Source organism: Branchiostoma belcheri, unplaced genomic scaffold (assembly GCF_001625305.1).
Source record: "Branchiostoma belcheri isolate BF01 breed outbred unplaced genomic scaffold, Haploidv18h27 scaffold196, whole genome shotgun sequence".
Classification (NCBI taxonomy): domain Eukaryota; kingdom Metazoa; phylum Chordata; class Leptocardii; order Amphioxiformes; family Branchiostomatidae; genus Branchiostoma; species Branchiostoma belcheri.
In genome coordinates, this window is record NW_017803446.1 from 209,873 (window position 1) to 235,943 (window position 26,071).

Consider the following 26,071-nt stretch of genomic DNA (forward strand, 5'->3'; position numbering starts at 1 on the left):
ACATATTAAGGTACCATATTACCATATTCAAATCATCAGCATTTACAAAATGGACGTTTTCCGATGGGACGATTCAGGCTCAATTTTTCGCTTGATAAAAAACCGATTGTCCGTTAAATAATGCTTATTGGAGTCGCCATTAAAACCAAAAGACCCACATCTCCTGTGAAATTTGTGAAGCATTTATCCGTGAATAGCAATTGATATTTAGCTGTTTCTGAGAATCCTATTGGTACTCACGTGGTCATTGCACGACGTGCTATAAAAGAGCGAGGCGCTACGAATGTTTTGTCTCCACATTTGACTTTGGCGTCCGGCAGGCAGGTTAGTACTGAACATGCTTGTAGTTGTTTTGAAAATGTCTAATTTCGAGAAAGAATATTCGTGTTGGGAGATCAAGAACATATTGCCACGTTTTCATAGTTTCGTCTTTTCTTTACTAACATTGAAGTAACAAGTGTAATGGTGTTTCCACGTCGATTCTTATTTATAACGATAAACGCACAAAGCTGTTCAACCTTCTCTCCGCTTGCTCAACAGAATTTTTTTACATTTCATGCTATAGATAAATTTAAATTCATCCTAGAAGGTAATAGCCCTTACTGTGTACAAATACGTAAATATGCCAAAGAATGTTTAGACCTAAGAACAAGTAGTATTAGTTGACTCATCTATTGTTTTGTACGTAGGTTAATTTTGTTCTACCCATGTATATGTCTGTATGTCTACATGCAATTTTAGACCTTACTAAAGTCGCTTTACTTTTGTTGCGTCAATACAGTTCATATTATCAATTACTAGCTTACGATGCCGTGAATACCGCGAATGCCGTAAATCTTCTAACAAGGTGACTCTACTTTTTTTCAGAAGGCATGATGTTCGTGTTTAAGCTGATTCCAGCGGTCCTGGTGGTTGTCGCCGCTAGTTCCATTCAAGGCGCACCGTATGGTCCTCCCCCGTCTGACGATGCCGGTCCACCTCCAGAAGTCATGGCGTTGTTCGCGGAAGCCATGGCCAAAGGGATGTCCGGGGAAGAAGCGGCCGCCTACGTTCAACAGAAGATGATGGAGGCAATGGGTGTAGATCCGTCTGTGCTGGGCCCTCCACCTTCCAAACGTAAACAGAAGAAATCTGACGATGAAGCTCCACCTCCAGAAGTCATGGCGTTGTTCGCGGAAGCCATGGCCAAAGGGATGTCCGGGGAAGAAGCGGCCGCCTACGTTCAACAGAAGATGATGGAGGCAATGGGTGTAGATCCGTCTGTGCTGGGCCCTCCACCTTCCAAACAGAAGAAATCACATTAAGAAGGAAGTAAGATGAGTTGCAAAGATCGTCTTACATCTTACTATGATAGCGTATGGCTGCATGATGCCCTGTTTTCAAGTCATAAGTTAAATTTTAGAATTGAGAACTTATATTATGGTCTCTAGTAGGAAATCCAAGTCGAGTGTAACCTTTTATAATTCTTTGTACAGTTGTTGTGTTTCTTAATTAATGTCACCTATGATGAAGGACCCGGGAAACCATGTACGGAGTCTATGCTGTTCTGAACCTCTCGCAGTCAGTGTAAAACCTGATGAACGTGAACATTTGCAAAGTAGCAGAAAAAAAAACTACATGTTTGTTTCGTCGAAATTCGTGGAAAATTGTAGCAGTCAAGCGATCTAACGAATGGCTGGTAATGATGATGATTTACGTTATGTTTAGTTCTTTTTTTAGTGATAATAAAATGCACATGTGCAAGATCCAGAATTTGGTATACGTTTGAGTCACATCTTTGACCTAGTACGTGTATGCTACTGGAATTACTGTATAAATGGTAGATTATGGATGCGAATGGATGGATGGATAGATGGATGGATGGATGGATGAATGGGTGGATGAGTGGATGGATGGGTGGATGGATGGATGGATGGATGGATGGATGGATGGATGGATGGATAGATAGATGGATGGATGGATGGATGGATGGATGGGTGGGTGGTTGGTTTTTACGGATGGATGGAAGGATGGATGGATGGGTGGATGGATGGATGGATTTGTTGGATAGGGATATTAAGTGAATAGGTTTTTCAGTAATTTGACTTTGAGGATAAAGCAGGCTGCACGATAAACAACAAAAGCCACTCTAAAAGTTTGCTATTTTCATGGCACAATTATAATTGTGATTATGATTATAATTAGCGCTCTGCACTGAAGATGAAGAAAAAATAGGGCTCGCATGCCTAAATCGATTACTTCTGGTTTCTTTGTCATATTCTTCGTTTTATTGAATGAATGAATGAATGAATGAATGAATGAAAGACCTTTATTGTACGTTTCTGCTCTAACAAGCTACGTACAGCTCATGAATACAGAGAGAAAAAGAATACAGCAATAAAACTTAAACTATACATACTAATGTGGTCTACTATTTACAGGTTCAACTTCTTCTCGCTTCTTGACGCAGTTAAAGATGTACGAAGATATTGAGCTAATGATACATGGTTTGTCAAGTTTCATGAGGAATTCGAATTTTTCTATTCTGTCTAAATGTCTAAAGCTTGGGAACCTATCACACAAATATAGAGGGAATCCCTCTCATTTCTATAATGTGCAATCAACTACAAAATGGCATTATATTTAATATTAATATTTATTATTTACCATAAAGTGTCTTGTTTTGTGTGCACAAAAAACCCAATAACAATGATTCATCAATTGGGTGGCGGTATGCCTGTCTATTGAGCATATATTAATATTGTGTTTGCGATTGGTTCGTTGGTTCCATAGCTTATTAAGAAACCTATGCAATCATAACTAAATCGGCAGATTCATACTATCCGAACACTTATATATAGCAAGCGGAACTTATAAAAACTGAAACAACTTTAATGTAAAAATGCATGGCTGTTCATAGTTCCCCATGCCTATCTCACATACAAAGTATGAGCCGATTTGGCCGACCCCCATCTTCCGACCTCTGCCTAGTTTTGCCTGGTTTTCTCGTGCAATGACTCTTCAGACAAAGTCTGGAAACCCCGAATAATATCGAGCCATTCAGCTGGCGTGTTAAGCCAAAGGGCGGTTATACATTTTTACAGAAGAACTTTATTGCACGACAATTGCACATGATACAATGTATGGCAAACTACATAAAGAGAGTAACAACAATAATTAAGTGTGTTGAATAAGACTTAATGTCGAATAAAACCTAACATATCTATATCATAATTATTCAAATAATAAGGGATAGCACAAGTCTTTGATAAAGTGTTACAATCGAGTGGGCTAATCACAAATTTCGGTATTTTTTCTAATAGCAAAGCATTGCTTTATATAATATCTACCTATTTTTGCGTTGTGGGGACCATTACATGTAAAGATATATTCAAATCTGTCTCCAACATCGAGACTCTTGAAATCTATAGTACTTCGAGAAATGTAAATAGCTTGTTACGTATAACAACAAAATTATACATGTGTACCAGATGTACAAATATAGACACATACCCATTTTTAAAAGATTCTTCCAGACAGCATCATTCAACATAGACGGACAACCTCCCATGTCTTCCTTTTGACAGACAATAATTTCTTGTAAAATAAACCAACTTCAAAATAAGTTAAAGACCTGAATATTGCAATGTTGTGGAATAAAACCTACGAACAGCATATTGCATAATTCTAGTTCTGAATACTTTTATGACATAATAGCCATTGGAACAGGTGCAGACAACTTAAACATAGACTCTGAAGAAAATAGAGGTTATAAGCCTTCATTTGGTGTACAATAAGCTTATATTTTGTGTGCTATACGGTCTCAGACTGAACTATGAATATGTAATGAAATATATATTCACATCTCATCGCAATATCTTATAGGTTTTTCAATGGAAATTATTAATAACCCAAATGATGTGGTATCAGATGTATTCTATATTTGATACATCATATTCAATATTTGATACTGTTTTATAATAATTGTCAACAGATATCATTTTCTTCACTTTCACCTGCATTTTTGGTGCATTTTGGTTTTTTTCGTGTGCAAAGGGTACCATAATATCATTTAGTAGTGTTTTATTACTTTTTGGTGTAGTTTGGTTTTTCTGATGCACAAAGGGTATCAGATCATCCATAGAGTTTGCAGAAAAGCACTGTAGTTCCTGTGGTTACGGTAGGGCACCAGATTCGGAGTGAAAATTTTCACCAATGGCGTTTATAACACAAGTCTAAAAGTTGCATATTAGTTACAAAAGTCATGCACTCTCGTGGACTCTGGTACTTGAAGGCATGGCAATTTCTTGTTCTCTTCTGGGCTGGTATTAGGTACTTAGTAGTTGGGACGTTCACTAGTTTATTAGTCATTTTGTACATCATGCATAGATTTTGAATTGGCGGAAGCATTTTTTCGCCCCACTGCCTGCTTCCGTCCTGTTTATTTGCACATAATTCTTTAATGGCAGCAAATTTCCATATTCATCCATATTTATTCTACCTATTCCATACAGAAATAATTATACAAACGCCTTTTATACTTTACTTGTAGGAAACGTACCCGAAACGTTGTACATATTATACACCTGGTTTTGGATCATAAACTTTGTCTTTGTGTTCAAGTTTTACTGAAACGGTGCTATGAAGCTAAAAAAAAACTGTCACATTTGTTTTTTGTTCTGATATCGTTAATTTTTTGAGCAGGCTATGACAGAACAAACAAGGACCTTTTCTTTAACCAGAAATCGGAAGTTTAGACGACATATGCACGACAACCTTCCGAATGCCTGTAGTTCCTTAGGCCACATCAATTTAATTGTTGGTTCACGGATTCCCCTGCTTCATTTTTCTGATTTGCAAAAAAAAAAAAAAACATTTCAGCCTCTGAATCAACTAAGAATGCTCATATTTTGGTCCCAACGGTTAAAGGTGGTCCCTTCTCTTCAGAGTTGCTACAGTTTTTCTATCTACAAATGCAGCTAGCGTTTTAGTTAAAGGTTTCAAATTTAATGTTTGAATTACAAACTAGCCTGGTATGTTGACTTCATGGCTCCTATCATGCCATTTGGGGCTATCATAGGATGCCTTGGTCTGTTGTCATTTTTAATTTTTTTTCGCCCTGTCGCTTCCTATTTTTTCTTTAAAAAAAATCCCGAGAACCAACAAATCAAATTGGTGTGGCCTTACAAGGAGGAACAAGAATTCGGAGATCTCAAACCTCCATGAAATATATGATTTTTGTAAATGTGTTTACACGGTACACTGCACTACAGTACAGAACATAACAAAATAACACAGTTTTTTGTCCTGAAATACGTCAGGCTGTCAACTCAGTACATGTAGACTATTCCAGAGGGACCTCATCAATCAAACCCGGGTAGGCGCGCTGCCTGACCACACGTGTTTTGCATTAAACCGGCACATCTGTTTTCCCTCAAAATACAAAAGTTCTGCTGCAGTACCAAGGTTAGCAATCAGGAGGTCCATATTTGACCTTGACCTTCTGCTTCCTAAGACCTACCAGCATACGATATATCATCACAATCCATGAAGGCGTTCTGAAGTTATGCTGACTACAAATATTCGGAAACACACACTCAGACACACATACACACACACAGACGCGCCAAAACCAATACCTCCATTTTTCATGGAGGTAATAACAGGTCACCATGTAACAAGATTGACCTACTTACGTACCGATACACAGTAATCGTCGGAACACGTAATGATGTGGTCGGATGTATGTGGGTAATTGAGCATCGTAAAAACGTTGCTCATACATAGGCAGTTTTACTTCGTATCAGCCTTTAGGGTTTTTAGCTTGAGTCACGTCGTCTACCCAAGCAAAATTGAGAGGAGCTCGGGTTCAGGTAGGCGTTTTCCGTTGTAAATATAAAATAATATTCATTGTTATAGCATGAAAGTTCATCTGTGTCAACTTGGTACAAGTCATTATGAAATAAAGACTAAGCTTAAACTTCCAAAACTTAGACTACTGAAATTGAAACCCCAAATTTTCGGTTGACTCCATCAACCTTGCAACTCTTGCAACCTAAAATTGAACGCGTAGATATTTTATGTTTTGAATGCTTTCAATATAATACGTAGATGTTTTATTTTTGGATAAACTTATAAGCTGAACAAATAACTTTGGTACTATAAGCAACAAGAAGCTAGGCAAGGAAGACCAGAGTGACTGGTCGAAAGCTCTAGTCTAGGTGAGAGAATTTTTGTGTTGGATCAAAAGTTTTAACTTTAAACAAGAGGCTAGGGAGCATGTAAAAGCCATGTTTTCTGTAGTATGGCCACAGCAATAATTTTTATGGATGATAGGATGACATCAGCGCACGAGTGCATTGAATTCGAAAAAAAGAGAAATTTTCTTGCCCTTGGACGGAGGTCAATTTGCCAAAAATATATCGCAAACGTCTCACGTTTCAGATACCATCAGGGATTCAGCAAACTTGAGACAATTCTGCTGGCGTTTAATGGCAAGTGCAACTCGAAGTTGTTCCATTGCATATATTAATATCCAGTGTAGTAGCTGCCCATGATGGTACAACAAGCCGTTTTGTAAATTGTTTTTTTTTATTCATTTGGCTTACAAAGAAGCCAGGGTGTCCCAACTAGTCAAGGACTATTACTAAGGGACACCCTGGGGGGAAAAATGGAAATTATTAGACATACATATAATGCATATTACAATTTAGAAAATACATGCTTAGTGAAATATATAAATCATGTACAATGGTACAATAATATCATCATCATCATCATTACAATAATATACATACATTTTAAAACTACAATAATACTGGTCCTGGTATATACATGGTTGCTGAGGTATAAAAATGCACTATGTATTAATTATGTATATGTTTATATTATGTTATAGTTAATTGAGCCTCTACACACCTACAAGGACAGATAATACAGTAACTGTTGAATACAAAAATACAAGGTTTATACCCTCAAAATATATGAAAATTAAGGAATCTGCGGAGGATGCCATCCATAACATGTAATTGTTCTGGCCTATGATTAATTTATTGGCTCTATAGTTCTCTATATTTGAATTTGTCCCATCCAAAATCTTGTTGTAGGTATGATATGTGAGTTTATCCTTTTCTTTTATTAGTACCACAACGAAGATGTCTGTCTTGAAGCTTGTCCTGTTGGTACTTGTTCTGGTCGCTGTGGTGAAAGAGCAGGGAGGCAAAGCTGCCGATGTTGGCGGAAGAGCTGTAGGAGAAGCGCGGCAGGCTTCATCCAAGACCCGGGCACTCGTCTCAGAATCGGACCCGATGGCACTTGAACGCGTGAAGCGCCAGCGAAGAGGCCTGAGGTCCTGGTTTTGCGAGAAACTCTCTGACAAGAAAAGGTATCACAAATGTTAATTTTTAAAGGTATCCAAAGCAATTTCAAAGGTGGCAAATCTGTCTAATATTGACATTTACGTCCATTTCTAATTATATTTTTGTCATTATTTCATACTTTTAAAAAGCGTTTGAAATAGCCCCGAAAACAAATCTAAGTGAGGCCTCCTCGTTATTTTTGGTACCACCAATAAATAAATAAAAGCATCCTGTATACGATACAAAACAAGAAACCGTTTTCAATGAAAGATATAGCATTTTTTGCCCTACATATGTTATTTTTTGCCCTACATATGATATAGGGTTGATTCAACTTACTACATTAAGATGATGACCAAACATGGACTTTGCGAATTCAGTTTAAAAAACCAGAAATTGCATTTGGTGTTTTTGACCTTTATGGTGATGTGTGTCGATTTTATATTTTGCATGCCTCCATGTACAAGTTTTAACGAATAGCAAAACACTTCCCAGTTCGTCTATCTACAAAAAAGCAACCCACCATGGTCATTTCATATTTTTAGATATTGTAAATTTCATCTTGTGCCATACGCGTGCTCCTTTTTCATGTAATCTGGTATATTTTATGTCTTAATTTTGTGTAAACTGAACTCTGTAAGACTAGACATAATGCTCAAGGTATCTTTGAAAGAGAATAAAGAGAGAAATAAAGAAAAGGCCACAGCAAGTAAATTTTATGGATGACATCCTCTGTAGAATCGAAATCTCATGCGATAGGGCGAAAAAAAACAAGATTCTTACATTTTCAAATTTTGACATCATAAACCTTGAACAAGAAATGATACCTGTATTGTGCTAAATGCCAACTATTTCAACATCCGGATCCATTTCACCATATACAGCCACCATCTCATACAAAAGGAGCAAAATACATCACTGCATCAAAGGAAAAGACAAAACATTAATTCAGAGCCTTTTCTTGTCTCCTCTCTTCATATTTATCTGCCATCCACGTTCCAGCATGGCAACAGACATCATTGCCCATTTTCGGCAAGTTTTATTTAATCAGGCACAAATTAATACGCGCTGATGTCATCTTAAAAAAAAATTTCTTGCTGTTGCCTTAATACACAACACAGAAATACTACTGGCGAAGTTTGTCTCCTAAAGCTACCTATGTCAGACACTTTGCCTGTGCTTGATCTCTTTGTCAGGCCCAATAACAAAAGAGGAGTGAAGGACAAGATGTGGCAGACCTTCTGTGCTCCTGACGTTGCAGCCGCCATGTAGGACAGGTAAGACACATGATTGCAGCCATCCTGACTCTTGTTTCTATTTATGTTTACCGAAGGAAACATATTGTTTTTGCTCTGTTTCTTCCTCTTCTTCTTCTCCAAACAGTGACCTCTGATGACCTGACCAATGACATGATTTTTTTAAATTTGCCAGCATGGTTTTGGGTTACATAATGTTGCAATTTCATGGTCTGCTCTGCTCCTGTCACCATATACTACTAGTACAAGTAGTACAACTTTGTGAATAATGTGTTTTAATAAGAATTAACAAATTTGAAAATGTTACTTTTCTAGTTTGTACGTGCGTCACGGCTCTTGTGGCTAGAGTTGTTGACTCGAAGAATACGAAGGTTCCATTGAACACCTCTAGCCTTCATAACATGCCAAAAACTGGGGGTTTTGGGAGTCTTCAGGGTCTTTGGGAGCTTTTATGTGCTATTTTCTGATTGCATACAGACAACATAGCCGGCCTGGTTGAATTACCCCCGTTTTTTAATAATCAGAAAACAGCCGAAGACCACCAAACCCCGTCAGTTTTCGTGTTGGACAACAGTTTAATTTTTACTTTGTGTTTTACCAACTCAGATGAACTTTCCTGCTAGAAAATAACAAAACAAATCTATTTATAACAAGTCTATTTCATGTTACATTCCAGTGGCCAGGATTTCAGTTTGGAGCGAGGACATTGCAGTTGGACGGTGGTCTTCACAGACGACGTCATGCACAGAAGACAACAGTCCGCTAATAAGACTAAACGAAACGCGTTTGTTACAATGTTAGAAACTATGTTTAAGATTATAGATATTTCTCATTAAGAGCATTTTGAATGGCTTTGAATATCATAGTGTGTTTTACTTGCATTCTTTAAACTTTTCTTAATTCAGTTTGTCGATAAAATAATACCATTAATGAACGGTCTGTATTACACTATCACTATTTCATAGATTGAGGCTATCCGAGTATAATTGGTATAACATACGTTTATATGATATTCATATTATTGATATTGTATCATATATGTTGGTTAGTAAATTTGATTTTCCGTTACCTTGATACCATTTAGAAAAGATCTACGTAGGATTTCATTCTAAATGATATGAATTTCAAAGCTCAATGTCGTACATAGTATGTTTGTAGAAAGAAATTGATGTGTACAATTTGTTATGGGCTACAAACCTAGTGTTAGGTGTGTTTTTATGCATAGAAAGTTTGTAGTGAACGTGTACTATTGGTGATTCTATATTTAGAGAGTTTGATATGACGAGAGTGAGCCTTGAAACAGGAAAGATAGAATGAAGAACGACAAGGGAAAACGCCCTATAGCATTCTCATTGATATGTGATGTTAATAAGTGTAAGTCAATACGTTTCTGTATGGAAATATTGTTTTAGGTGGCTATGATGTGGGTGCTTTTTTTCGGTCGGAGCACTTTCACAGTACATGGGAGGAGAGAATATGATATCAAATTCATTTTTTTGGAGTCAACTACAATTTCCTATTAAAATAATTGGTTTGTGGCGTTGAATCTAAGCGTAAGAAATGTACGTGTCAAGACCTCTAGTACTAATGCCATACAACACAAAATCATATGAATGGTATTACAATGGATTTCAGTCTTATTTGTCATTGAATGTAGTAATTTGTCTTTTACGTGACAGCTAGTCTTGGTGTAATCGGTGATGGTAACAATTATGGATTTTTATGTAGATACCTATGGGGTCATGAATTGATGTTGCGCAACACAGTGATGTACAAGTAGACTTCTATCACGTGGTGAGCACGGGCGGGGCACGACCTGTCTTAGCCAATCACAGTGTAAACTCGATCCGCCCTAACCAATCGCAGTGCAGATCTACACCCGTCGTGCTCGTAAATTTTCCGCGTCTTTCAGAATTTCTCGGCCCACTCGAACGAACCACGGTAGCGATCGGACGGAAAAAGTGTACCCTGGTAATAAGGACGTTTGATTTGAAACGCTCTGGCAATAAGTATTGATGGTACAATCGGAAGGGAAGGTTAAGTACTAGTGAGTGACATCTTTTAGAAACGTCTTCATGTTCAATGGCATTCATTTACTCGGGAGTGCCCGATAATTCCTACTACTTGTACCAGGTTGACTACAGAATGTGAGAGTCTGTTCTTAAGCCCCTGCCACACATTCACAACATTTCCCGACCACCAACCAACCAACCAACCAACCAACCAACCAACCAACCAACCAACCAACCAACCAACCAACCAACCAACTGACCGACCAAGGTTGGCTAAAGGTCGGGTGCAGTCGGGCCACGTCTAACTTTTTATTCGAATCGAGTCGAATTTGAGTTAAATTTGAGTCAATTGTTTTTACCGTATACCAGCCAACCGCAAACCAACCTCCCGTCTACATCCGGATGTTTTAAATATTTGGAAACATTTGGTTGGCGCAGCCAAACAGTAGCGACCTCTCCGAACACCAGCCAACCACAACCGACTGCTCCCGATCTACTCCTAACCATGGTTTTGGGAGGTTGGCAGTGTTCGGGGAGCCATATTCGGCTTTTCGTCAGGGCTCCGCAGGGCGTTACACGCTGTCATTAGGAACCGCTCTATGATGTGCCATTTGATTTGAAAGTACATAAGGCTACGCCAATTCAATTTGTTGCTTCTCGGATTTTTTTCACGAAAAAATAAGAAGCAACAGGGTCAGAAAAACAGGCCAAGGCACCCCATGATATCCGGAAATGGTGCAATATGAGCCATGAAGTCAACATACCAGGCTGGTTTATAATTAAAACAATATATTTTGAACTTGAGATGAAACAAAGTTACATTGATCCATTGAAAAACTTAAACAACTAGGACTTTCTTCAACCGTTCGATCCCAAATATACATTTATTGTGCATTTTGCTGTTGATTTAGAACCTTTTTTTCTTGGAAATCAGAAAAATATGGACAGGGCGAATCCGAGAAACAACAAATTAAATTGGCGTGGCCAAAAGGACAGAGGTTCATTGGTATTCCTTCATGGCCAAGTTCGGGCAATTTTCATTAATGATACTGTAATTACTCCCATACATAATTCAACATCGGAACTAGCTCTGAATGAAACTATAACTAGCTATTGAGATTTTGTTGTTGAGAGATAAAAGACATATAACATTGTGTACTGTCAGCAATGACATGCCAAATTTACCATGATGATATATATAGTAAAGATACCTATAGCATGTACGTAGTGTAGTGAATCGTCTTGACAGATAATGTACCATAGAACAGATCGTTTGCTTTGGCTATGCTACATACATACAAACTACATGCATAGGGGTGAAACGCCGGGGCACTTTGGCGTAACAATGGGGGTAGGACAGTGATAATTGCGACTTGTAATTTTCCCTCTAAAACTTCACGTTTACAAAGAACTCATAACTGTGTCCCATTTACTGGTGTGCTGGTGTACTGGTCGGGTGTAGGTTGTTCGAAGCATAATATCAGGTAAGCAAACCTCTGTTAACGTTTCTACCATTACGTTTTTCATTGAATTCTAGAGCCTTGTATGTTGATACACATTCTCTGTGTAAAAATGATGTACCAATGCCTAGTATGTATGTCACAATTGCACTACGTTCGGAAATGCCTTGTTAACAGTAAAAACTAGCTTTTTATGCACTGTCAACCAAGTAACAGTGCACTGTGAACCATGTAACACTTTTAGTGCACTATGCACCAAGTAACATCTAGCATCAGTGCATAGCAAACCAGTCAGAATTGCCCTGATGAAGATGACAGACGGTCATCGAAATGTCCGAAATCATGAAAAATAAATGGAAAAAAGTGCTATTCAGTCTCTATGTAAAAGTTTGACTTTGGGTTAAACATGTATAATAAGTAATTCACAAAGAATATAAGACCCAAACGGATTTTACAAACGTCTTTTTACACGTCAATGAATTAGACATCCAGGTAATGAGATACACAAGATAACAGTTTTATGATATTAATGCAACAGTGAATAGATTTTCAAAACTGTCTGACGTTTCAATTCCAGTCACCGACGATGCTACTGTATACTAGATGCTACTTGAACGTTAGACAGTTTTCAAAATCTATCCAATTGCTTGAGGATCTGTTTTCTTGTGTAGCCTTTTATAGAAGAACTTTACTGCACGACAGTTGTACATGGTACAATGTATGGAAAAGTACAAACAACAAAAAACAATATAATGTGTTCAATAAGACCTAATGTAGAATAAAACGTAACATATCATAATTACTCAAACAACAAGGGCTAGCACAAGTCTTTGATAAAGTGTTACAATCGAGTGGAGCTAATCACGCATTTCGCAATCTTTTATATATTTACCTATTTTTGCATTGTGGGAATCATTACATGTAAATATGTATTCAAATCTGTCTCTAGCGTCGAGACTCTTGAAATATGTTGTACTTGATTCGAGAAATGTATGTCTTGTCTCTTGGGGCTTGTCCTTCGTAATAGCCTTTGGCTAACAGCTAACCATGGCGGTATGTCTTCATACAATAGAATAATTAAATCAGAAAAAATCTGTAGGTATGTAGATCTTTTGATGTAAAGTATACAGATAAAATCAGATCAGCAGATAGACCGTTCTGTTCTAGGTACTTTGAAGAAGATGGCTGATTTGTCTTCATACAACAGAACATATCAATGAGATAAAATCTGTAGGCATGTAGGTCTGTTGATGTAAAACATACAGATAAAATCAAATCAGCAGATAGACCGTTCTGTTCTATAGGTACTTTGAAGAAGATGGCTGATTTGTCTTCATACAACTGAAGAAATACATCAGATAAAATCTGTAGGCATGTAGGTCTGTTAATGTAAAACATACAGATAAAATCAAATCAGCACAGAGGTCGTTCTGTTCTAGGTATTTCGAAGAAGATGGCTGATTTGAAACTCCTCACGGTTGTCATCATGGCCGCTGCCTTGGTCGCTGCCGGTCACAGAAGGCAGGAGATGGAATCGTCCTGGGGTGCTAAGGCTTCGGACGGTGACGTTCCAGACGAAGAATCTGAGGGGAGCATCATGGACCTCTTCAATTTCTTCGAGGAAATGACCAAGATGTTCGACGCCATGTCACCTGGAGAAGAACAAGAAGGGCACAAGACAGAGACTACTTCAGGTGGAGAGGCAACAGAGGAAGGGACAGGGACGGTGGACATCGCCGTGCCTCATCAGCAAGCTGACAACTATCAGAACCACGAGGAGCAGCCGGGGGCTCTGCACCGTGTGAAGCGACTGCGGCAAAGTCGGTTCCGCAAGGAGCAGGAGATGGAATCGTCCTGGGGTGCTAAGACTTCGGACGGTGACGTCGTTCCAGACGAAGAATCTGAGGGGAGCATCATGGACCTCTTCAATTTCTTCGAGGAAATGAGCAAGATGTTCGACGCCATGTCACCTGGAGAAGAAGAAGAAGGGCATAAGACAGAGAATACTTCAGGTGGGGAGGCAACAGAGGTCGCTACCGGTCACAGAAGGCAGGAGATGGAATCGTCCTGGGGTGCTAAGGCTTCAGACGGTGACGTTCCAGACGAAGAATCTGAGGGGAGCATCATGGACCTCTTCAATTTCTTCGAGGAAATGAGCAAGATGTTCGACGCCATGTCACCTGGAGAAGAAAAAGAAGAGCACACCGCAGAGACTACATCAGGTGGAGAGGCAACAGAGGAAGGGACAGGGACGGTGGACGACGCCGTGCCTCATCAGCCAGCTGACAAGTATCAGGACCACGAGGAGCAGCCGGGGGCGCTACAGCGTGTGAAGCGACTGCACAGTCGGCAAAGTCAGTTCCGCAAACGGGGAGTGAAGCAATGGTTTTGCGGCAAACTGGTGGATTCATCCGAGGAAAGGTCAGACACATAAGCGAATGGAATTTCAGCTATGCATGTAATAGTATGCAAAAGTACCATTAAACAAAGCTATACCAGGGAGCATGGGTGCATGGGGCGTAGATTTCCCAAACAGGGGACCTCCATTTAACGTCCTATCCGAGGGACGTGCCCGACCGAAGCTAGGTACTAGTGAAGTAAAGAAAGTGCCTTTCACAAGGGCAAAAGATCGGTAACATCGGGCAGGATTCGAAATCGGGACCCTTTGAGTCTGCACCGAACACTCTACCGTTACTCCACACGACCTCACAGATCTCTCCCGTTTTGTTTTTAACCAGGCCTAGAGGAAAGCGAGGTGTGAGGGAAAAACTCTGGCAGATGTTCTGTATTCCCGGTCCCGCCAGTGCCTCCAGTGCCAGCTCTTCATCGGAAGAATGGTAAGGCCACAGCAAGTCATTTTTCTGGATGACATCATCCGCATACTGCAAATCTAATGCGAGCGGGCAAAAAAACAAGGCGGGCCGAAAAAAAACAAGGTTCCTGCATTTTCAACTTTTAACTCAATCATTGCACAAACGGTTTTGATTCAGTGGGAACATCACATATACACAGCCAGCATCACATATCACTGCATCAAAGTAAGAAACAAAACATTAAATCAGAGCCTTTTCTTGTCTCTCTCTTCATAGTTATCTGCCATCCACCTTTCGGCATGGCAACACACATCTTTGCCCATTTTCGGCATGGTGACCACTGTCAGAAGGCAACAAAATTTCTTGTTTTTTTTTTTCAAAATCAGGCGAAAATTAATGCGCGCGCTGATGTCATCCATAAAAATTACTTGCTGTGGCCTAACTTGTAATAAAACAATTTCTGTCTTTTGACTTCCGGATACGTTTCAGGTGGGAGTTTTGGGTTGGCTGTCTGTTGTATTGTGTTTCTGTTTGTTTAGACATATTTAACAATCAATAATCTTTTACATCCTTAAGCATTGGTGTTTTAACGTTATTTGTTTTTCTTTTTTAATCTCAGGCGTCCGCCAAAGCATGGGTGAAGACTGCATGTAAGGCTGACATGACTGGTTTCAATGTGGTGGCTACATGGGGATGGCAGAGAAGATTTAGACGTAGAAAAATAAACGTTGTTTTTCCAGTTTTCTGTCATGTAAATTAGTGTCGGTAGATACGGATAATCTTTTTGTCGTTGTTGTTGTTGTGTCTTTGTTGTTAGTTTACCCAATAATATACTCCGGAAATATTGCTTCTAAAAAGGCATTAAGTAACGTTTTAGAGGGTTTAAAATGTTTATGACCCTGCCAACGGTCATCCAAAATGCTAGGTAAACTAGAAACATATAATTTTTCCCTGGCCTTACCATGCTATTCAAGTAGCTCTATATTCAAGTAATTGTAGAAACCACGGAAGTGTAAAGTGCTCATGACACCAAAATATGACCTTAGCTGATTGTAATTGACATAATTAGTATTCCGTGGATATAACAGACACATTTACAATAAATATGCACGGTTCTCCTGTTACATTCGCAATTTTAATGCCCTGCCTTGGAAAAGTCAGCACAAGCCAGTCCTGGCAGGCGATTTGCATCTCTACATTTTATTTTCGTATGTCTGTATTTATACAAGCACAGCAATGCAAAAATGAAACATAGATATGCAAATAGAGATGCAGGAAGGCGTTTGGGAAGGTTGCCAGAATGTTTCCAAAAATCCACTTCTAGAAGGCCGTACAAGTTCAATTTCTCAGTCATCATGATTGGATCAAACTTCAAGTGACTATATTGTATGTATACTTCCGATACTTGTATGTATTTTACAGACTTTTTTGGGTGCCATTTGGTCTTTAAACGCCATGCTGATCGTTTTAACGTAAAGCTAGATGAGTGTTTACATCTAATAGACAATATAAGACTATATAAGGAGCGCTAAGTGCTTATATATGTGTCACGTACGTCGAGAAGCTTCTTTATATAAAATGCGATCAAATGCGCTTTTCTGAATGTATGGCAACTTACAATACAATGTAGTGTGACAGCACCCTTGCAATTCGAAAAAAAGATTGATACCGAAGTATTAGATGCCTTGTCGTAAAATTTTTAATAGCATTATTTACAAGATATTGGATAATGCTTATAAGATATTTAGCTATGGATTATATCACAGCATTTGCGTGAAAGACCTCTTATGTACAATGTATATCCTATCAAAAGTAACGACAGCACCAAACGCTCTGACATTTCAAACAATTTAGTAGCTATATACATACATTTGTGTACTGGAAAACGAGGACAGTATCATCTAGGAAGAAACCTAGTCGCTGTACGTATAATCAGAACTCGTAATAAAATGCATCTCCGTATTCATCTGTTTGTGTAAAACTTTATGTTTTGTACGTTATTAAGGAATACTGCTTCTATATTGATCATTGTAAGTGACGAGCAACCTGGGCATAACCTCCGAGCAGAAATTTAGTTTGGATTGTTTCATCGTTTCACATATAGTAGCAAAATCCACTTTTAGGGGTATCATACGGTTAGGAAAAGTTGCGTAAAGTTGCAAGGTGTCATTCGCTTACACCACGATGGATCCTGATATTTTTGTGGTGTGGTGTGATCTTTAACTAGTACTCGAGGCGTGAACGTGGCTGTCTTCAAACATGTTGTCTCCGGCTTTACGTTCCATTTAAGAGGACGTCCCTAACCAAAACTAGTTACTTACTTTATTTAGAAAATACATCTAAACATGGCCAGTGACTACGTACATGAAAAAAACAAACAATGGATAGCAAACAATATAACATATGGCTGCAATGTGGTATAGACTAAATTTCGGCGCTAAATTCTAGCTTATTTGGGTTTAAAGTGCACTTTCCAATGCAAAAATTTTGGAACCTCCAAGGGATTCGAACCCAGACCCTTTAGATTCTAAATCAACAAGACCATCTTGCCAGCTGGAAGAATATTACAAAATTCAATAGAACACAGAATACAATTACTACGAAATTATGGCACGTTATAGGCAACATATTACATATCGTTGGGGTTGCATAACCTTGAAATCTCAAAAACTTAGAAGGTAAAAATAATACATACCACATCCTACATACCAGAAGTCTACTTCCCATGTACAAAACAATATATATACATACATTCCAAGCAAGACATTTCCTTGACAAATTTGTTTTCTGGAAGCTCTGTTGAAACCCAACTTGCTAAAATAAGAAACTAGTACATGGCATTCACAGAAGACATGTCAACACAAAAACTTTGAAAACTTTCTTTTTGTCATTAGAATTATGTAAAATCATGTGTAACAGAGGGCTGATGATGGACTTCAGAGACAATTGATTGCGAGTTACACTAACACGGTGGTAAAATCTGGGCTGCAAAGTTCCCACATGTCATAGAACCCGAACTAAGTTCGATCGTGTTCGATCTGGGCAATTCGAATCGAACCCGCGTTCCATTTCGGGGTCACCTGCGGTCATTTACAATAAAGCGGCAAAACAAGCCTTTCTGCCCCCGTGCCTTGCAACAGATAAAAAAAACAACACTTTTCTATAGATACAAACAGTTTCCAGGACAGTACATGTCCGCTATCATTGTTTGTGGATCTGTAACATGTAGCGAAGCTACTGTCGTATCCTTGGGTGACCTTGAATACTGTAATGATTCTTTACACCAGTGTGAATAACACAATGCAGACTTTTGGTCGATCACATGACATGTCTGCAAAACTCGTTTTAACCTGCAAGCATGGAGAGTCAAACATACCCCATTCACGGCTCAAAATGACCGTAACGGTTGTCCCGAAAATCGAGTTTTAGGGATTTTTGAAAAATGGCCTCAATTTTGAATTATGGGTAATTTAGTGCGAAAAATGTAAAAAAAAATCATTTTTTCACCATTATGTCGACAAAAACTAGACTTCAAATCAGAAATTAAAAAATCCCTAAAACACGATTTTTGATCTAATTCCTAGTCGTCGAAAAATATAAAAATCGGGGATCTGGGGTGATATACTTAGCCAGGTTAAAACGATGTTTGCCTAAAAACATGGCATGACTTGTGGTCGAAAACCCGAAAAAAATCGTCTTTCGGAGCGAAATTTTGAAAAATTAATGATTTGACATAAACAGCTTATATTAAACGGATGTTAACGCAACATATGTCGCGCGGCACATACAGTACCATCTATATAACACCCTGTATAGGTACGATTTGGGGGTATTTCTCGTGCAACGCATCACACCGCAGCGAAACGCAACGAATGCGGAAGTAACTATGCCACTGCAGGGCAAAAAAAATTGGGGGGCTATGATCTAATTAAGACATGAAATTATTGAAAAATATTGTGCCAGGAATGCCAGCAGGACAAGGGTTAAGGCAATAATTTCATTTTAATTTGACGAAATTTACCATTAAATCCTTTTTGTTTATTTTCACGTATTTTACTGGTAGTCCAGAACAGGCCAAAATAGCGTGTTGTAACCCGATACCTTTTAGAACGCGCCTAGCAATGGGAAAGAATACTGTAGTGACAGACCGCCGTGTAATAATTAAACATGAAAAGATAGATCGAGACTTATCCAATTTTTTTCCAATTAAACGTCATTTTCCCCGAAACGGGGGTTAGACGTGCTTGCATCAAATGCAAGTCTTTTTTTTAGCAAGCTTTTTACGGCTGGATGGCCTTCCTTAACGCCAACCCAAACCCTAGTAGGGCCCAGGATCCCTCTAACTGAGGGGGGAAATACGTGTTTTAAAGATGCCTTTCCCAAGGGCACAACATCTGGGTGCATGTCTGAGTCCAACCTTGAGGATTGAACCTGGGTCTCCTTGCTTGACAGTCGAATGCTCTACCACTATACCACACAGACGTATGTTCTATCAAAAAAATTCAAAAGCCATTTACATGTATATACTCAAGAAAGCATTTACTTAAATAAACTGTAGCACCCAGTAATGCTAAAAAAAACAGCGGATGCTACTTCTAACGTCCGACAGTTTTCAAAATCTATCCAGTTGCTTGAATAACTGTTTTTTAAGTACATTGATGCCTGACCTTAGTCGCCTGTTACTAGTATATATTTTTTATACCGTTGCCTGTAAGAATTTCTATTCCAACTTTTCATGACTAGACATGGTCAGAGCACACTTAAGTTATACCAACTTATTTTATGCCGCCACCAACGCAGAGGACGAATACGGGACAGGACAATACTCATGAAAGTCGTGTAAAGTGCCTTTCTCAAGGGCATACAAGATCGGTGGCATGTCAGGACTCGAACCCGGGACCTCTTGGTTCCGAGTCGAGCTCGCCACACGACCCCACTGTAAGCATCATTGCAATCGTGACTGCACTACCAAACAGTCTACTCCAAGGGCGTGTCCAGAAAGTATATATCCAGTCAGCATGGCGTCTAGGTGGACCTACTTCGGGATCGCCGTGTTGCTGTTACTCGTGACATTGACGGTGAACGGCAATGGAGATGACACCGAAAGAGTGGCGAAGACGTTGGAACGTTCGCACCTCAAGCATCTCCAGCAAAAGCGACTGAAGGACGCATCTGTTCATCGCAATAGAAAAGGTTTGAGACACTAAATCATACGCTTTTGTAGGCAACTATTACTTCGTTTTCAAAGGCATCCAATGTAATTTTAGGACGTCAAAACAAAATACATTTTGGATGAAGGAATCTGTATGATATTGACATTTACTGACATTTCTATGCAGATTTTCGTCATCTTTTTATGCATGAAGCGTTTGAAGCCCCAAAACGAGCAAAGTTAGGCGTCTGTTTATTTGTAGGTACCGTCCGTTTATATATGCATAAATACGCATTCAGGCATAACTAACACAACTTCTAACACATCAACCAACACTAGTACTAACACATAATCTGTATCTACTGCAATAACAATATATAACGCGTTCTTCAGCTGAAATTCTTTTTTCTTTTCATTTCAAGACAAGCTTGAGAAACAGTTCGAAGAAAAACGCAACCAGGAAGGATGGCCAACCCGTCTTGGGAGGAAGGCGTCTTTTCAAGAGAACGATGACTATCTCGTGAGGGGTAAGATTTTCATTCATGAGAAATAAATACGACAACCTTTTTTTTTTATTCCAACATGTAATCAGAAGACGTGGTGACGGCGAACTCACACGAAGTGAGGAAAGTCGTGTATAGTGCCTTTCCCAAGGGCACAAGATCGGTGGCATGTCAGGACGGCGAATTCGCGACCTCTTGCTTCCGGGTCAAGCACTCTGCCGCTACGCCACACGACCCCACAACCTTGACTGAATTTGAGTACAGAAAACGTTTGAAAGTTTCTGGAGTACATGACAGATTGCAGATGTGCTATAGATATCATTATCAACATCAACAACAAGCATATGAATGATTGAAATTCTATCTTGTATAAATCTGCTTCATGATTGTTGTAATAACACTGTAAAACCTATATAGTTGTTTGAGCAACTGTTACCTTTTATCTCATTGTGTGGAAGCCTAACTTCATCGAGGTACGAACTAGTGTTACGCCCTTGTTACAATCTTCCCCCAACCACCAACCAACCAAGGTTGGCTGAACTTCAGGAGCGATCTAACTTGATTTAAACCACGCCTACCTAAGATGATTAGATACGAATCGAATCAAATTTGAGTCAAATGTGACCCCCCCCCCCAAAAACGCCTCGAATGCTGACCAACTCCCAACCACCAGACAACCACAAGCCAATCATGGCCGGACCTCTTGTCCACACTCGAATGTTAACAACACCTTTGAAACATTTGACTGAAAATACTAGAACACATGTAGCATATATACATTTCAATCATTCATTCATTCATTCATTCATTCATTCATTCATTCATTCATTCATTCATTCATTCATTCATTCATTCATTCATTCAATCAATTCTTTATTAAGATACCAAACATTACAGACAAACATGACATACAATGTTGCCTGAATGGCGTTGATATTTGACATTTGTTTGTTTATTTGAGTTTACCACCAGATTTACAAGTGGAAGGGAGGACAAAACAGGTGCATTGACTTCTTTACAAATTGTCATCCTTGGTTTGATTGAAAGAAACATTTAGAAACATATTTCACAACAGTTGAACCGTCGTACATGTTGTACTTGATTGTTGTGTCCACAGATTTGCATACCAGGACTGAGAACGACTGTCATCAGAGCTATGACTGGGCGGGACGTTTGAGATGGGTTTGCAGGTCAGTATCTATCTGGTCTTGGCATTTTTTTTAACGGTGTCGCTCAATGCAAGGCCATTTTTGGCCACTTCTAGGCATAGAGCTAGAGGTATAGAACTGTAACAGCAACTCTTCTCCCTGAGTCAGAAACATCATGATTGACACGGCGGTCTGTTGCTAGGCTAAAAGTCGCATTACTAGGGAGGTATCGGGTTACAGAACGCGTTCGAACGTGGCCGCGCGGGAGTCCCGGGCCGGCCCGGGGGTAACGGGTAAAACTTGAAAATAAACAAAAGTAATTGGAGGGTAAACACTCGTCAAAATAAAATGTAACAAGTGATTTTGTTTACCTCAAATGTTATTCTTCCACTGTCTTTGCTCCACTTTGTGTACATTTGCTTCCAAATGAGATAAATTTTGGATTTCAAAAACGGTTCACGAGAACCAAACAACTGATTTTAAGGGGCCCCGAATATCAAAAATAAGGTTTTATTTTTTTATTTTTAGAAATATTACAGTAAAGGTAAACTTTCTGTCTTAGGATTTTTTAAATCTTTAACTAAAACTCGAATTACAGCCAAAAAAAGAGCTAAAAACGCAGTTTTTCAACTTAAAATACCGATAATTCATAATCGCGGCCATATTTAAAAAATCCCTAAGACAGAAATCTGCGGAAATCGTTGCTCTTCCAAACAAGATCTCAATGAGGTAATTTGAACGATTTTTGGGAGTGGTTAAAATACCATGTTTGCACGCGTGCTATGACACTTGGATATGGGGACCTGGATTTTATAACAGCGTAAACAAGAATTCTGACCTTCAAGGTCACCCACGATGACGGCAGTAGCTTCGTACATGTTACATCATGAGACCAGCCCAATTTCTCACAAGTAGTGAGGACTAACTGACCCAATAGGAGAAGCAGGGGTTACGAGGCCGGTCGGGAAAATTCCCTACCCCTTTTTTTTAGACCATAATGGTTTGTTCCACTTCCCATCCGATAAGACGCCCCTTACCGAAGCTAGGTACTCATACAATACAGCGAAAAAGTGACCTTGTATTCACGAGTTTTCCATCATCCCCCCCAGAATTCATTGCAAAAACAGGGGTCTAAACCTTATTTGCATAGGACAGGAAGGCATCGGAATGATCCTGTTGACGTTAAACAGCTTGCTTTTCACTTAGAATGTTTTGAGGTGTCGTGGTATTTCATGCTCAACATTAATTAAATTACTATGGGTTGAATCTGTAAACAAATAGAGAATGAATTTTTTGGAACATGTGGTTTGTAACGTTATAGTGGTAAGGCTATACTGATGCTGTAACGTGACAACCCAAATGTTCCATGTTGAAAGGAAAACAAAAACTTCATTCACTATTTGTTGTCATATTCATAATTTGATTAATGTTGAGCATAAAATGCCCCAACACCTCAAAACACAGTGAAAATCAAACTGTTTAACGTCACCAAGATAATTCCGATGCCTTCATGTCCGATACTAATGAGGTTTAGACCCCTGAGAAATCTGAAAAAGAATGTTTGTATGATGTAACTATGTCGAGAACATCACAATACCCTCTATACACCACCTTCCTCTGGACAATTAAAGCACAGATCAGCACACGTGACGTCATAATCTTGAACAGATGCCTGTGCGGCCGCCTGGCGGGACCCGGGCAGTGAGGTTACGGCGTCGCTTCGGCGTAACTTGCCCGACGGGGCCTGAAGTGATTTTAAGTTTGAGTTAAAATCAATTCGGCGACGGCGCGGGGCCCAAACTAGGTCGGCAGCCGTCTGGAACCCCACCAGTATCCGTCCAGGTCCCGTTCGGTAGGGAAAAAAAAACAGGCCAAAAACGCGCCGAGCGGGCCCCTTTCTTGAATTGTGATCTAGGCTTAAATGTGCTCTTCCCTGTCTCACCCTTGGTCATAGAAGAACTTTATTGCACGACAATCGTACAGGGTACAATGTATGGTGATGACTATTGAACAGTACACAAACAGAAAATGCTACATGAGTGTCTTTTGTTTTTCTTTTAGTGACAAGGAGCTCCAGGAGGAAATGAATTCGTTCTGGGATCGGTTTTCCGGACGTCGGTAACTGCGACACCCTTCATAAGAAAATAACAAGACTGGCAATGAAAACATACATTGCCATGGCGACGGTGGTTGCTATTAGGGTTATTGTTTGCATGGCACTGCCATCATTTCATGATTTTGAGGAAGAGTTCCTGTTAAGTCTAGACAGATACAGTACACTCCTCCCCTGAGTGTATAGTGAACGAGCCGCGGGGTCACAGAAAATAGGGCATCCGGCCGGGAAGAGAGGGGGTTTTCCCAAGTGGACATTCCATTCCTGTGGACAAAATGCCTGTACCATTCCTAGAATTCTTGCAAACTGCACACAATACTGTACCATTAGGCTCCTCTCTGAGACGTCGCCAAAAACAACACCGAAGTAGCATGGACTTCAAACCAGAGGTTAAAAACGACAATTAATGACACTTCTGCCCTCCAGTGGTATTATAATAACATCCTTTAAGTTTTACATATATTTTCTCATTTTGTATGATTTACAGTTTGGTAGAAAAGTTTTATTTTTGGAAACGGACTAAAATTCATGCGCGTGTGGATGTTATCTATATAATGAAATATCTAAATATCTAAAACTTGGAAATCTATGTTTTTCTAATTGCTGTATAATGCACAGTCAACAGCAAAATGACACTGGACCTCTATATATTACCGACGCCTGTATTGGGCCATGAATAATGCCCCTTGTTAGTATGTTAATCTAATGACGGAAATGCCAGTATAAATGCCCTCAATTTGCATGCTTAAAAAGGGCAAGAGGTTGTTCGCATATGTAATTATGTTTCCAGATGTTTCAAAAAGGGAGAAGAAAGGGCAACTAACAGTAGATGATAGGTAGTATAAAGTATTGTTGTAATATATATATATACTCATAGCACTTAGCATTAGAATATAGCGTTCCAGTATACAATCCTTTTTTTCTTATCCTCTCGACCACATTTGGTCACATTTGTGCATTTAGCCCATCTGGCCAAGAACATGCAATAAAGGTTCATTGTGTAGAAGACCGTATTAAATAGGTTTCGTAAGAATACAGATGGTCGGTAATTGTGAACTGTACATACATAGTTTGAATATGTGGAAAACATTAGCTAATATACTTCAAAGTTAACGCAATATAACAAATATCGATGTATCAAATAGTTGAACTTATGAAAAAAGTGTATATAGTAGCAACTTTGTAACATGAGATATATAGTGTGAATATTTGCCATTATCACGTATATACTTATGCAAGTATAATGTCCTTGACTATATTATAAGGTTAATGCATGCATCCCAAAACGGGCGTATATAAGATTCTATTCTTTAAAACGCAGCCTCTTCTGGGCCTTGGAAGCGGCTGAAAATGATGAAATTGTGTGGTGCGGTAAACGTACTATTTAACCAACTCCGCCGGTAAGTTACATGTATCTGTCCATTTGGCCAGTTTCTACTCTTTCCAGCCGTTTCTGAAGCCTAGTAGACGCCACATAACCTGATAGGAAGGAGAATTCAAGCCCAATTTTTTTTATTTGATATGATAGTTTTATTTTGCTTCCAAAATAAAGTACCTGTACATTTTAAAATGCGGGAAAGATTCAGAACAATTTCATGCGTCATTCCTTATTTTGTACAATTGCACATTTCCGCTGCGTGTTTTGGTGGTACTTGAGTCATCATAGCGATTTTCCGGGTAATTTACGATTGCTCATCAGTGCTTAGTCACCCGAGGAGGCTTATTTAAATCTTTGCCCGGGCTACCCCAAACCAGAACGCCTGGTCCTGTATGTTGGGTGCGCGAATGAAGTGCTAGCTTTCTTCAGGCAACCTGAGTCGAACGCCATTTAGGAGTCCACGAACAACCGTCACGGAGCAAGTATACAATATTTCCTCTACCAGCAAAGACAGACAGCAAACTTACTAAGGTAAGTGGGCTTTTTTTTGTCCATACACATGTCTTTTCTATAACATTTACTAGATTGTTTGTTTCACAGTGAAGATGTAATCTTCTTTGTGCCAGCATTTTTCGGTGACCCCCTGACAATTTGGGTCGAATATTGTATCATGTACATGTAACGGTTAACTACATGTAACTAACGGTCACATTTGTATATGTAGTTTGATAGGCGTCTAACGGGAGCAAGACATTTGTTAGGACTAGCCTCTTTTTCAGGCGTTCCCGGATCTTTCGTTGTTTTTTTTTTGGAGGGGGGGAGGGGGTATTTTCTGATCAAACGTAGATCGCACGCAATAGACGCTCCGGCTGGCAACCCTACATATATGTATATCCACG

At 39.2% G+C, this 26,071-nt stretch overlaps 4 protein-coding genes across 4 annotated transcripts in view; all 4 read left to right on the forward strand.

Annotated features, from left to right (window-relative positions):
- Nucleotides 1-219: 219 nt before the first annotated feature.
- On the forward strand, nucleotides 220-8,609 carry LOC109468218. Its single transcript, XM_019766473.1, has 4 exons — nucleotides 220-324; nucleotides 868-1,297; nucleotides 7,121-7,363; nucleotides 8,534-8,609. The coding sequence occupies exons 2-4, from the start codon at nucleotides 873-875 to the stop codon at nucleotides 8,607-8,609; spliced, it is 744 nt and encodes a 247-aa protein (XP_019622032.1). The 5' UTR covers nucleotides 220-324; nucleotides 868-872.
- A 4,908-nt stretch (nucleotides 8,610-13,517) lies between these two features.
- Nucleotides 13,518-15,578, forward strand: LOC109468232. The gene is made up of 3 exons (XM_019766484.1): nucleotides 13,518-14,486; nucleotides 14,804-14,902; nucleotides 15,498-15,578. Exons 1-3 carry the CDS (start codon nucleotides 13,519-13,521, stop codon nucleotides 15,517-15,519), a joined length of 1,089 nt encoding a protein of 362 aa, XP_019622043.1. The 5' UTR covers nucleotide 13,518; the 3' UTR covers nucleotides 15,520-15,578.
- A 4,318-nt stretch (nucleotides 15,579-19,896) lies between these two features.
- On the forward strand, nucleotides 19,897-23,803 carry LOC109468219. The gene is made up of 4 exons (XM_019766474.1): nucleotides 19,897-20,071; nucleotides 20,453-20,557; nucleotides 21,651-21,723; nucleotides 23,743-23,803. The coding sequence occupies exons 1-4, from the start codon at nucleotides 19,897-19,899 to the stop codon at nucleotides 23,801-23,803; spliced, it is 414 nt and encodes a 137-aa protein (XP_019622033.1).
- Nucleotides 23,804-25,557: 1,754 nt separating this feature from the next.
- The window catches only part of LOC109468220, a 5,055-nt gene continuing 4,541 nt past the window's right edge, over nucleotides 25,558-26,071 (forward strand). The window contains exon 1 of the mRNA XM_019766475.1: nucleotides 25,558-25,703. The gene's annotated coding sequence lies outside the window, so the exon portion shown is untranslated. The remainder of the gene's footprint in view (nucleotides 25,704-26,071) is intronic.

Bases quoted from the DNA above. Each gene is read 5' to 3' on its own strand.
- LOC109468218 (XM_019766473.1), top strand. From the start codon at position 873: ATGATGTTCGTGTTTAAGCTGATTCCAGCGGTCCTGGTGGTTGTCGCC. The intron at 1,298-7,120 runs ACATTAAGAAGG...TTCTTTTATTAG, and splicing joins CCTTCCAAACAGAAGAAATC to TACCACAACGAAGATGTCTG. The intron at 7,364-8,533 runs GTATCACAAATG...TCTCTTTGTCAG, and splicing joins AAACTCTCTGACAAGAAAAG to GCCCAATAACAAAAGAGGAG.
- LOC109468232 (XM_019766484.1), top strand. From the start codon at position 13,519: ATGGCTGATTTGAAACTCCTCACGGTTGTCATCATGGCCGCTGCCTTG. The intron at 14,487-14,803 runs GTCAGACACATA...GTTTTTAACCAG, and splicing joins GTGGATTCATCCGAGGAAAG to GCCTAGAGGAAAGCGAGGTG. The intron at 14,903-15,497 runs GTAAGGCCACAG...TTTTAATCTCAG, and splicing joins AGCTCTTCATCGGAAGAATG to GCGTCCGCCAAAGCATGGGT.
- LOC109468219 (XM_019766474.1), top strand. From the start codon at position 19,897: ATGGCGTCTAGGTGGACCTACTTCGGGATCGCCGTGTTGCTGTTACTC. The intron at 20,072-20,452 runs GTTTGAGACACT...TTTCATTTCAAG, and splicing joins TGTTCATCGCAATAGAAAAG to ACAAGCTTGAGAAACAGTTC. The intron at 21,724-23,742 runs GTCAGTATCTAT...TTTTTCTTTTAG, and splicing joins CGTTTGAGATGGGTTTGCAG to TGACAAGGAGCTCCAGGAGG.